This window comes from Alligator mississippiensis, chromosome 2 (genome assembly GCF_030867095.1).
Source record: "Alligator mississippiensis isolate rAllMis1 chromosome 2, rAllMis1, whole genome shotgun sequence".
NCBI lineage: Eukaryota > Metazoa > Chordata > Crocodylia > Alligatoridae > Alligator > Alligator mississippiensis.
The window spans coordinates 258988784-259002273 of record NC_081825.1 but is presented as its reverse complement, the minus strand read 5'-3'; the positions used below and the strand labels follow the sequence as shown (position 1 = coordinate 259002273).

At 44.1% G+C, this 13490-nt stretch overlaps 1 protein-coding gene across 5 annotated transcripts in view; it reads right to left on the bottom strand.

The window, feature by feature from the left end:
* Positions 1-890: 890 nt before the first annotated feature.
* The window catches only part of TTC6 (tetratricopeptide repeat domain 6), a 122452-nt gene continuing 109852 nt past the window's right edge, over positions 891-13490 (bottom strand). For 3 of the 5 annotated variants that reach the window (XM_059723065.1, XM_059723067.1, XM_059723066.1), the window contains 5 exons: positions 9522-9629; positions 7171-7323; positions 6858-7028; positions 3817-4042; positions 891-1342 (listed from right to left, as the gene is read on the bottom strand). In XM_059723065.1, coding sequence (XP_059579048.1) covers positions 1206-1342; positions 3817-4042; positions 6858-7028; positions 7171-7323; positions 9522-9629 — 795 coding nt within the window. In that variant the 3' untranslated portion in view covers positions 891-1205. The remainder of the gene's footprint in view (positions 1343-3816; positions 4043-6857; positions 7029-7170; positions 7324-9521; positions 9630-13490) is intronic. The other 2 variants (XM_059723068.1, XM_059723069.1) reach the window with 2 other exon arrangements.

The window sequence follows — 13490 nt, the reverse complement described above, 5'->3', positions numbered from 1 at the left end:
ACTAGAACTGACATACAGCAGCATACATACCTTAACTCAGTGTTTCCCAAACTTTTGATACATGGGGCCACATTTTTCTATATTAAAATTGATGGCACACTTCATGTCTATGCCCAAAAAGGGTGTGCAGGCATGAGTGTGTGTGTTTCCCAAAACACATTCCATTCCCATGCCAGAGAAAAGCATACCGGTGCTGAGATTATACTTAAAAAAAAAAAAAAATCACACAAAAAAAAAAAAAAGAATTGTGTCCTGGTCTTTCCACTGTCTACCCCCTCACACCCCCTGATCTCTAACTCAGAGGGCAAGGGCATGCCTCACTGCTGAGGCTGCTCCTGCAAGGCAGGGTCTTGTGTGCCAACAGCCACTCCTGTGACCCCTTCTGCTGGTCCTGGGAGCATAGGGGACAAGCTTGGTTGCAAAGTGAAGCTCTGTTTGTGCATCTGCCTGTTCACCCACTCAAAGCAGACACTGCTGAGAGCTGAGGGTACGAGGGGAGACAAAACCAGCAAAGGCGGGGAAGGCAGCAGGAGTCCTCAAAGGAGCAGCTGCAGGTGACACTGGAGTAGCTGGGGCAGGTGCAGGGTGTGCTGGATGAGGGAGAACATTTACCTCCTCACAAAGGGGCCACTCATGGCACACTTCTGTCACTGCCACAGGACATTATTAAGGTACACTCTGACCTACATTTTAAAGATTACCTGTTAGTTTTCTGGCCATTGACCTTCACAAGTACCCAAGTAAATACCTAGTATTTGGGTGATGGTTAAACCCTCTACTCTACTACAATTTTGTTAAAGTACCTGCACTGCACAGTATCTCCCACATGACCTACCCAACTGCCATGCAGTACCATGAATAAGCAAATACTAAACAAAATGAACAATGAATTAATTTTAGTGAATTTATTTCTTTAATTTTAACATTCTGTTTTTGAAAGCTAGCTGCTGTTCATTTTTACACTGAATCAAGCAATCAATTTACTATGAAAATAAAATATGCACAGAAATTCATCAAGATGAAAATGAGATGTTAATGGAATTATTTTTCTGTCATTCAATACTAATCTTTTGTACTAAGCTAATTCTAAGGTAATACATTCTTAACAGTATATGAGATATTAAACAACTGTATTTCATTGCAAATAAGAAAACACTGATAAAAGAACCAACATGTTACAATGCATTGCAGGAACTGGAGTCTCTTCATGTATCATTGACCAGTTCTTGAATGCTGATTGCTTGCTTGTAATCAGCTATGGCTTCTTTACTGAAACCCATTTTACCACGTATGTCTGCTCTAAGCTTATACATCAAAGCATCATTAGGCTGAATCGACAATGCTGTAAAAAAGTGGGGGGGGGGACATTTTTTAAATTAAGAAAACATACAATCATTATAAAAAGTAATATCTAGAATATGAAAACAAGTTCAAAACTTACTTGCTCTCATAATAGAAAATATGGAATTCAAATTTACATGACTTTTATAGCAGAGGTTGGGTTGTTATATTAAGATATTTACACTACTACTTTTGTTTTAATCTTCTTAATGTCAAATAACATTATATCACATTTACAAAGCCATGATAGTACTTGCCGAAACATTAGAAGTCACACTAATCATATGCAACAGGCATATCCCTCCCAAAAAAGGGATAAAAAATATCAAACCAAAATCAAGGACCAGGAAACTACTGCCAACTACTTTCTGGATGTCAAGCAATGAACACTAAAGGTCACCATTCATATTATACAAAGAGATTTAAATAAATATTGGAAAGTTTAATGTACTGTGTAAAATTCTAGTATTCATCAAATTTCCTTCTATAAATTCCCTTATTTACTTGAATATAAGATGATCCCCCAATAATTTGTTATAATTTTCCAGGAATAGAATCTAATTATTTGAGGTTTGCCTTAAATTTGTGCCCCTCCCATTGATACAGCAGAGAAAATAAATCTGGGGAGCCAAGTAGCTCCCTTGCTTTGTGCCCCCAAACTCTCCCCCCTGCATCCCTTCCCCCCACCTACTTATTGTCAAGACCCTGCTCTCCCTAAGCCCATGGAAGTGAAGAACAAATTTGAAAACAATAACCTTGAAGAAAACATACCTATAGTAATTTGCATATAGTGCCCATAAACTTATTTTATCCACAATTGATGCATTTGACCCCTTTTTTGAAACTGCTACAAGCTTTAGCCCAGGTACTCCATAAACAAACTTTTAAGCAGCACTTTTTTACTTACTTATATACAGTAATTTATTTTTTTAAGGAAAATATTCTGTGTTCCAAGTCAAATCAGCCAAATCAATTCCAAACCTGAGAGTCATTCAAGAACCAAATGTGGCCCTACTACCAGCAAACATCCTCCACCCCCACCCGGGGCTTCAGATGCTTCCGAATCCTTTGGCGGGCATCCTACATGCAGGCCCAAGCCCAGAGGCTTGGGGTTCAGATACCCCCAACTTTTGCTTCCCCTCAGCCATACAGCCACAAGAGCAATCTAGGGAGGAGTCTCCCATTTCCATAAAGCAGATGTAAAGCCAAGATATTCCCACTGGAAGTGAAACTGTAAGACTAACTATGCATTACCTCTGCTTGGGCACCACCCCTTGCCAGAAAAGTGGTTATCCCCTGCCAGTAGGAAAACTGTGATAGTGGTCATTGTACCTCCTTTGCCAGGTAAGAATATATATAATACAAATTATGCATTATATTATTCCAAAGCCAAAAGACTCAAGATTTACCATGTAGTTAACTGGGCTGGGCCCCAGGAAAGTCAACAGCATTTTACATGGTGTCCCCATAGCTCAGTGCTTCTTAGTATGCGTGTGTACTCCAGTTGCATCCCACAAAGGATCCATGTGCTAATTAGCACAAAAGATCCATGTGCTAACCAGGTATTCTTGTTATGAGTCTTGGGACCCTCCAAAAATGTATATACAGATAAGGTGAAAGTCAACCTGGTCTAGCTCCACCTCAGAGGGTGGGGCCACACTAATCCTATACAATAGCCTGAGACAGGAGGCAACAGAGGGATTCTGGGTAAACTGCTTGAGGCCCCATTTTGTGATGTTTGCCAGACATTTAAGGCTGGTGAAGAAACAAGCATAATTGGAAATGGAGAAGAAAGGCACAATTCAGCTGAGGGAGTAAAGAGGACGTTAAAATGTATATAGTGTAGTCATGACTACATCACTACCATGGCCTGAAAAAGAGAGTAAGTGCTGAGGGGGACTGTGCTCAGTGGGCACTATCATATATCTTATTCTGATTGGCTACACTAACTTATCCTTGTGGTAAGATATGTTTGCCCAACATAGAATGCATGCTTTATAGTCATGTTCAGAGTTAGCTGCATTGTGTGAACTCCATAGTTGATTTCCATTACTGATCACATATTACTTTTGGCAGCAGTGTAATTATAAATCGTGTTTTTAATGAGGTTTCCTTGTATGCAAATATGAGATGCTTTTTTGCCCATGCTAATTGGGGGAAAAAACTTTGTCTTGCATTCAAGTAAATGCAATAAGTAATTTTCCTGGCTAAGGAAAGTTTCATGAGAATTTCCTTCTAACATGAAAATCAATATTTAGGTATGAAATTCACCTAAAATACAGAATTTTCACATCTTTACCCTTACATGTTTTCACATAGTTGAGATAAACCTACACTGTCAAAATAAACTTGTTAAAATCAGGTCTTTCTGAAAAGTTATTTCTTATTAACAAAAGATTATTGCTCCAGGAGTCCACTTCCTATTATTGCTAATATATCACCAGGTATAAACTTGCCAAGTTAATAAAAAAATACCTGTTGAAATATCTTTCTCAGCCAGCTCATACTGCCTTAGCGTGTTGTAAAGGTTTGCCCTGTTAAAGTAAACTGATGCAGAGAAAGGGCAGAGAGAAACTGCCTTCTCAAAATCTTCTTTTGCTTCATCAGTGTTTTGCAATAATGTATTTGTAATAGCTCGATTCAAGACTGCAGCTTCATTCCTGGGGTCAAGTTGTAATGCCTTGGAATAGTAACAATAGGCCTGTAAACATACATGAATTGAAAATGTAATACAACTGTCACAGTGTGGCAAAGCTGTTTTTGTACATTTGATCTTATGAACTTTCTGTGCCTTTATGAATTATGACTCTTTTCCTTATTCTGTTTCATATTCCTTATAGTATGGAAACAGGGGAACAGTGCCAATACAACAATTCATGAATAGACCAATAGTTAAAAAAACTATCAGCAACTGAAAAGATCTTATCCAGGGAAGTCAGTCAATTTCCTCCAGCTTCTATGGAGGGAGCTAAAGTTTGATAGAATAGAATTGCTCTAAAAACAGAACAAAAGAGCTCACTACTGCTGGGTCTTAAAAACAAAAACAAACAAACAAACAAACAGAGCCCAGGGCTTGTCTACAAATGAAAATTAAATTCAGGTTAAGGTAGGGTGTGAATTTTAAGTGGCATAGATATTTCTGAATAACTGCATGTGTATACAAGCCGTGGGAAACTTAAGTGTGGGACGAAAGAAGATTAGACAGGAAAGAGGAAGTGGGGAAATGTATTGTCAGGGGGGTCCTTTTTAATCATAGGACAAACAGAGGAAGAAGGAAGCTGACTTTATTACAGGGAAGACTCTAATTCAGAGGAGAAGCCATGTGCAGAAGGGAAAATTTGGGACGTAAGCCTAAATAACACACAAAATCATAGGGACATTGAGGCAGGGAAATGTGCACTTAAAAAAAAATTATCTAGACCCATATATTTTGTGCTGATCAAGTATGGAATAACTGGGTTGGGAGCTCTCTGCTGAGTTTGTGTCTCTAGTAGCTCCCACTGCCTCATGTCCCTGAAGAAATGAACTACACACTAGACTATGTAGAAATGGAAGTCTGGGAGGGGGTGTGCTTAGGCAATGTCTTGGGAGCTGTAGAGCAGCTGGCCTGAAGTCTCATTTCCATGAAGAGGTTACACAGAGACTCAGTGCCCTGGAAATGCACCAGAGAGGAAGGAAAGCAACAGTGCTGTAGCCCATCCAGACCCAGAGAAGCATAAACGTACATTGGCCTGGTGCATACAGTCCAAATACAGGACTCTTCCAAGTGTACAACAGGAAAAGCTCAGTCAGGGTTGTAAGGCCATTCTGAAATACTTAATACATGGTTATACTGTATTAATATTCAAGGTAGCAGAACACCGATAATTTATGCAACAATGAAAAGGCCTCTGTAAGCACCAGAGAAGTAAAATTCACAAACTCTTTCCTTACTGAATGAATAAATATTATTTGCATCATGGTAGCACCTAGAGGCTCCTATCAGGGTTAGGGCCCCATTATGCTAGAAAATGTGCAAAGAGAAAAATAAATGGTTACTGTCTTTCAAAAGCATATGAAGAAACTCTGCAAGGGGAACTTTAAGATTTGACTGACTACCTCAGACCTCTTCCCGACAGGTACTTCTGCAGAAAGGAGTGATTCAGGACTATAAGATTACTGGTATACCAGGGAATAAAGCTTGGCTTAGCAATTAAAGCATAAGCCAGTGAGATAGTACATTTTTGTTCTTCTCCTCAGTCTCTGACTGAATTGCAATGTGAATTCAGAGAGGTTACTTAATATCACTGTCTTTGGGGCAAAACTGCCAAATCACTTCAGTGACTTAGGAGTCCAGATCTCATTGGAAGTAAGTGGGACATGTACTACTAACTTAGGAACTTTTGAAAATGTTGCCTATCTGCTGTGAAGTTTAATTCAAAGTATTGTTACTTACTGTAGCAAGGTACTAACATGTACCTGCTCCTTTAAGGGTAGAAACCACCAGGCCAGAGGGCCCTGCAGGCTAAACAGAGCTCCACAGCTGCATGTTGCAGAACAGCCTAATGGGATAAGTGCAGGCGGTCAGATGACCGAAGGAGGAAGGGCTCTGGGGGGACAAGCTCAGGGCTGGAGCTAGCAGTTTCACTCTCTCTCTGGAGACTGCTAAGGAAGGCAGCATGGCCTTAGAGAGCTCCCCAGAGCCCTCTGGTTGTCTGCTTTGCTGCCCAGGAGGACTAAGGATCTAGGAGCCCATAAGGTAGCCAGGACTAGGAGACACTAACATAAGGCTGGAGTTTTGTTATGCTTAAAGGGGAAGAACACAGTCTCCATTATCAGTGTTATGTTATAGCCAAGGGGTCTTATGTTTGTGTTGTCGTAGACCACTGGACCAGGATGAGGCTATAAGAGGAGGTTTGGAGGCCTCACTAGTACCCAGAATGGGGCACATGATTGAGTGGAGTACAGGCGCCAGAGGGGTGCAGTTAGAGGAGCACAGAGAGCCTGGTGCCAGAGGGGCATAATAGATACAGGAGTTGGAGGGCCCAGCATCAGGAGGAAGTAGCAGATAGGGATGTGGAAGGAACCCTAGCATAGAGGCAGACCTTGGCCCCAAGAAGGAAGTAAGGGAATCCACTATTCAGATTTCATCTGCGAGGCTTGGGACACAATAGAAGCGGAGGCTGTAGCCATGTAGTATGCCCGTGGCATCAGGCATTAAAGGGGCAGCCTCCTGCCTTGTAAACAACTCCTAGTTAATCATATCAAAGGCGTGGTGAGTGAGTCAGGTGGGCAGGCTGCCCTAGACAGGTGGGCAGGCTGATGTAGAGACTGGCCTTGAGACATACACCTGTCACATTTACCATTCATTCCTATCTACTAATTCATATCCTGTCAGAGTACAGGTAAACTCTAAAATTAAATATAAACAAATGCAAGTCAAATCTCATATTTATAAACAAGTTTATATCAATAGCGTTATTCAAGAATCAAGAAAAAATGTCCTGGAAATGGTTAAAAGACAGAACAAGATTTACCTGTGAGAACTGCCTGTTATGAAAGTAGATATTTGCAGCATTGAAATAAGCTAACGCGTAGTCAGGGTTGATGGAAATCGCTTGCTGATAATCTTTCATAGCACAAGTTAGGTCACCCATAAATTGATTGATGACACCCCGATTTGTAAGCAGCTGAGCTGTGGTAGTGAGCTAAAATATAAGAATATATAAACTCTCACATGCAAAAAGTCCACACTCAAATTTCCCTACATTTAGGGAATATTTATAAAAATAGAAAGTATCTCCTAATCTAATTCTACAGTACACACACCCACCATAAACCAGTATTTACTTTTAGTGCAGCATTTGTATCCTGAAATGCAGCAAACGCATCACCCATCTGAAGACAGACCAAGGCTCGTCCATCATAGGCAGTATGGGATTTTGGATCGATGTCAATGACAACTGTAAATTGATTCCATGCTTTTTGAAACTTTCCAAGAACCTAAAATGGGTTGTAATATAAGTTACAATATTAATTATGCAAGCAAGATACCTATGCTCACCTGTTAAAAAACTATAGGCCCACTTGTAGGGGGAAATTAGATGTGTGTCTTCATTTGTACATTTGGTTAACTCAGTTCTGAGCAAACTGAAGAAAGGTGCATAAATAGTAGGCTAATTATCCAAGCATGTATCTGCATAGGAAGGTATCTAGTTTTCATGCCAAAATGTTGTAAACACAAAGCTTTCACTATTATTGTATCTGGATTTTTTACCTTGATTTTTAAATATTTGACAATGTGCAACAATACAAAAAAGCTGAGCCTCATGTAGTTGTACTTGCCTTTCAACAATACTATCAGAATGGCCTGGTGCGCAGTCTTCCTTTTGATATACTAACACAATAATCACCCTTTGGATACAGAGTATCCTATATTATATAATCTGTATGTTTTATAGCCAAACCCCCTAAAAACAAAAGAACAGAAATCAGAAAGTTTTGTACATGTGTTCAAAACAGGACAAGCAGAAAGCTTAGTTCTTGTCAGTCCCTGTGGCAACACTGGCTCCATACAGATGTTCAGTTTCTCTAAGGAGAGTCCCTGCTCTCTCAGGAGAAACCATGAGTGTAATGTTAAAATAGCTTGTTATATTTAATGCTTTGAAGTTGCACCTGCTTATGGAGTGGTGAATTCTAGTATTGTTTATATTTAGCCTTATTTAATCATTGCTTAAGTTTTGTATAGCCTTGTTAACTTTTTTTTTTTTAGCTGGCCTTAAGTTGTTTTTGTAGTGTTCATAGTGCTCATTATATTATATCTTATCTTTTTTTATCACTGTGAGAAGTGTTTTTAACATAACATAGCAATGGCCTTGTTACCAGCTCAAATGAATTGAACTTGGCACTAATCAGCTGAATCAGAGGGATGAAAGGATTGGATGTATTAGAAAGGTGATGAGAGACCAATGGACAATGCCCAAAGTAAGACACCAGAAAAAAGCCAAATTAAGAAGTGTGTTTGAGATGGGTCTGTTGAACAAAGGAATATTCTGACAGGACAAAAGATGGACAGTATCCTGACTGCAGAGAGGCCAGTCTAAAAGCAAAGAGTCAAAGGAGTGAAGTTGAAGAAAAGCATAAAAGGGGGCAGCAAGAAAGGTGTCATCATCATAAATCCAACCTTCAACACCTGTCCGGACCATCCCAGCCCACAACGTACCCTTTGCTTCCAAGAACTGAGTGGCCACCTTTTCTGTTGAGCAAAGTAACATCTGGGATTGGGTGAGATTATTGAACAGAATGTTTTTCTCTCTCTGAATACAGAAACTGCTAAGATAATACTTGTTGTACTAATAAAGTTTGATTTTAGGACACTGAGTCGTCTATGTTCGTATTTCACATTCCATTTAAGGGTTAATTGTGCTTAGGGATCGTTGAAGCACTATCTGGTGGACAGTACAGGTGTTCATAATATTTTTTCCCCACAGTAAAAGTGTCCACTCTGGGAGAAAAATAATGGGAACAAACTGCGTGAAGTGGATCCCAGGAGACTCTCTCAGGAACATCTGTACAGGCAGAGGTCCAAAAGAAGCTGCAGAGCCATCCTCAGGGACCTCAGTGAGCTCCCTTTCCCTCCTCCCTTCCCCTCCCACAGGGCTAAGGAGAGTATGCATCAGTCCCAGCCAAGCAGGGAGCAGAACACTCCTGCCCCCGCTCCCCCCCCCACCCCGTCCCTAGTGCTTTGGGCTAGAAAAGCCCAGCGCCAAAACACTTAGAAGGCATGTTCTGCTGCCAGCTTTTTCAGTGGCCTAGGATCCACTTAGGACAGACCAGAACCAAATGACCCATCCCTGCTGTACCCAGGTAACTCCAGCCCCTACAGCCTAGCCTGCAGCACTTAGATGTTGGGAAGGGCAAGGTCAAGGTCCTACCCAGCTGCACCTGCACTGAAATACTGTGCAGGGAGTTCATAGGACAGGCACAGACCTCTCCCTTCCCTAAAGTGGCAACTTCCCACCACCCTTCCCTGACCTGGCAGAACCCCACCCCTTGCTGAGACTGCAGTGCTCTGTTCAGGGAAGCACTGCTTGGATGCATGACAAGAGAGGAGACAAGCTCAGCATCTCCTCTGTTCAACCCTCACCAGAGGGAGAGAGGGCGGGGGGATTCTGAGGTGCAGTTCTCCGAATCATGGTCACCTGAGGCATGAAGCCCATCAGTGCTGATCTGTGCCCTTGCTTCTGGCAACGGGAGATGACATGGTAGCGGACATCCAGATCGGTAGCCATCTGGGGGACAGTGATCACCTAATAATAGAATACACCATAAGACGTTGAGTGGGTAAGGTAACTAGTAGGGTGAAAATGCTAGACTTTAGGAAAGCTGATTTCAATGAACTCAGGCGATTAGTCAAGGACGCACTGCAGAGTAGGAGATTTGAAGAAATGGAAGCCCAAGAAGGGTGGCTGTGGCTTAAGGAAACGATCCTTCGGGCACAAAGCAAGACGATCCCCGAGCGAGGCAAAAGAGGGAAAGAGGCCAGGAGGCTTCCCTGGCTGACCAGAGAAATCCAGGGCAGCCTAAGGTACAAAAGAGGAGCACATAAAAAGTGGAAACAGGGAGAGATCACCAAAGATGAATATACCTCCTCTGCTCGTGCTTGTAGGGAGGCAGTTAGACGGGCCAAAGCTACCATGGAGCTGAGGATGGCAACCCAAGTAAAAGACAACAAGAAATTGTTTTTTAGATATATAGGGAGGAAAAGGAAGGCCCAGGGAGGAAAAGGACCCCTGCTAAATGGGCAGAAACAATTGGTGACGGACAGGGGGGACAAGGCTGAACTCCTCAACGAGTTCTTTGCCTCAGTGTTCCTAAGCGAGGGGCACGACAAGTCTCTCACTGGGGTTGTAGAGAGGCAGCAGCAAGGCGCCAGACTTCCATGCGTAGACCCTGAAATGGTGCAGAGTCACTTGGAAGAACTGGATGCCTTTAAGTCGGCAGGCCCGGATGAGCTCCATCCGAGGGTGCTGAAGGCACTGGCCGACATCATTGCAGAGCCACTGGCGGGAATATTTGAAAGCTCATGGCGGACAGGCCAAGTCCCGGAGGACTGGAAAAGGGCCAACGTGGTCCCCATTTTCAAAAAGGGGAGGAAGGAGGAGCCGGGCAACTATAGGTCAGTCAGTCTCACCTCCATCCTTGGCAAAGTCTTTGAAAAAATTAACAAGGCTCACATTTGCGAGAGCCCGGCAGGACAAATTATGCTGAGGGGAAACAAGCACGGGTTCATGGCAGGCAGATCGTGCCTGACCAATCTAGTTTCTTTTTATGACCAGGTTACGAAATGCCTGGACACAGGAGGAGGGGTGGATGTCGTATACTTAGACTTCAGGAAGGCCTTCGATACGGTATCCCACCCCATACTGGTGAACAAGTTAAGAGGCTGTGACTTGGATGACTACACAGTCCGGTGGGTAGCGAATTGGCTGGAGGGTCGCACCCAGAGAGTCGTGGTGGGTGGGTCGGTTTTGACCTGGAAAGGTGTGGGCAGTGGGGTCCCGCAAGGTTCGGTCCTTGGACCGACACTCTTTAATGTCTTCATCAGTGACTTGGACGAGGGAGTGAAATGTACTCTGTCCAAGTTTGCAGATGACACAAAGCTATGGGGAGATGTGGACACGCCGGAGGGCAGGGAACAGCTGCAAGCAGATCTGGACAGGTTGGACAAGTGGGCAGAAAACAACAGAATGCAGTTCAACAAGGAGAAATGCAAAGTGCTGCACCTAGGGAGGAAAAATGTCCAGCACACCTACAGCCTAGGGAATGACCTGCTGGGTGGCACAGAGGTGGGAAGGGATCTTGGAGTCCTAGTGGACTCCAAGATGAACATGAGTCGGCAGTGTGACGAAGCCATCAAAAAAGCCAATGGCACTTTATCGTGCATCAGCAGATGTATGACGAATAGGTCCAAGGAGGTGATACTTCCCCTCTATCGGGCGCTGGTCAGACCGCAGTTGGAGTACTGCGTGCAATTCTGGGCGCCGCAATTTAAGAGGGATGCGGATAACCTGGAGAGGGTCCAGAGAAGGGCCGCTCGTATGGTTAAGGGCCTGCAGACCAAGCCCTACGAAGAGAGACTAGAGAAACTGGATCTTTTCAGCCTCTGCAAGAGAAGGTTGAGAGGCGACCTTGTGGCCGCCTATAAGTTCATCACGGGGGCACAGAAGGGAATTGGTGAGTATTTATTCACCAAGGCGCCCCCGGGGGTTACAAGAAATAATGGCCACAAGCTAGCAGAGAGCAGATTTAGATTGGACATTAGGAAGACCTTCTTCACAGTTCGAGTGGCCAGGGTCTGGAACGGGCTCCCAAGGGAGGTGGTGCTCTCCCCTACCCTGGGGGTCTTCAAGAGGAGGTTAGATGAGCATCTAGCTGGGGTCATCTAGACCCAGCACTCTTTCCTGCTTATGCAGGGGGTTGGACTTGATGATCTATTGAGGTCCCTTCTGACCCTAACATCTATGAATCTATGAACTGTTTTCAGGCAGAAAAAGGAGTCTGCAAAGCAAATTGGGATGCCTTCTCTAGGGACCCATGACAGCCCAGTGCCAGCAGTGCAGGCTCTTTTCTTCTCTGCTTAAACTTCTATACAGGTCTTTCTGGGTAAGTTTTTCTCTCAGGAAAACGGACCTGGTAGAGTTCTCCTGGATGATCTGAGCATGTGCCTGCAGCTACTATATTTTTTTATTAACCTGAAAGAATGAGATCTCAACCAGAAAATTGAGACAATGACATTTTATTATTAGATAACCAAAACTAAGGACTGGGCGGCCACCCATGTATCCATCTTGAGATTACACATTAGGGTTTGCAGGTGCTAATTGTAAGGAATGTTAGTCAGTGTTAAGGTTATCATGTGGTAGTGATCAGTGACATGTGAAAGCTTAATACCCTCTCTAACTGCACAGCTCTGATCTGCTACTGGGGGGCTGGTGAGCAGAGGCATGACTAAGGGCTGCAAGTCTGCTCTGTGGCTGCACCCCTCACCAATTCTCTAACCACCCTACAGGCCGGGGGGGAGGGCCCCCCACCACTTGTATCGCCCCCCCGCACACTCCCCAATTGTCACCTCTACACTCTGAATAGCCCCTGCCCCCCAATTACCCATTCCACTCCCCCAGATAGCCACTCTGCCACCCCAATCAGCTTGAGAGTGGTGGCAGTGGCAGCAACAACAAAAGAAGGGTCCTCTTCCCTACCTACTTCCCACTCCCCCTTCAGCCCATACAACCCCATGTACCTGCATGCAGTCCTCACCAGGCCCCACACCTGCCCAGCAGCTACTCACTCCCCTGCCCCCTCTTTAGTTGTAGGGCCCAGCACAGGCTAGATCCAAGCATTTGAGGAAAGCATAGGCCGCAGGGAGCCTGGGAGCAGGCAGGGAGGGCAGCAGCCCCCACCACTGCTCTTGGGCTGATTGGAGTATTAAGGCAGTGATCCAGGGGCAAATGGAGCTGATGGGGGGAAAGGGGGGGGCAGGAGGGGTGATCAGAATGGCAGGGTACAGATCCATCCAGCAGAGCGAGTTTGGGATGGCAGGGGGTGATCCAGAGGTGAGGGGGTGATTTGGGAGCCTGGGGGGATTGGGAGTTGGGGGGATGGGAGCCTGACAACTCACTGTCTACCTGTTCCTCCCCTCTCCCTCCTCCTCCCTCCACTCCTGCTTTCTCCTCCCCTTCATCCCTTTCCCCTCCTTCCCCACTCATCCCCTCACCAGCTGTCCCAGACTGTCAGTCCTGGGCTAGAGTCCTTGTGGAAAGCTAATCCACCTGGGAGTGGTGCCTCCTGGGATACTGGAGGACTAAATACTGGTGGGTTTTATCTCAGGTGAACAGCCAGAAGTTAAATGAACTCAAGCTAGATAGCAAAGGCCAAAGATAATCCTCACCCAAAGTAGTGTAACATTAAGACACTTTGAGAGCACTTAGCACTTGTTAACAAGCCTTAATGTGCAATCTTTCAAGTTTTAAGTGCACCTAATAGGATCAAATGGTAATGTGTAATCTCAACCCCACATCTCAGAAGTAAATCTACATCTACTGGATGAGATGTAAAGTAGAGAAGGGGAAGTATGAACTATAATAATCTGACAAATGAGAGGAAAACAG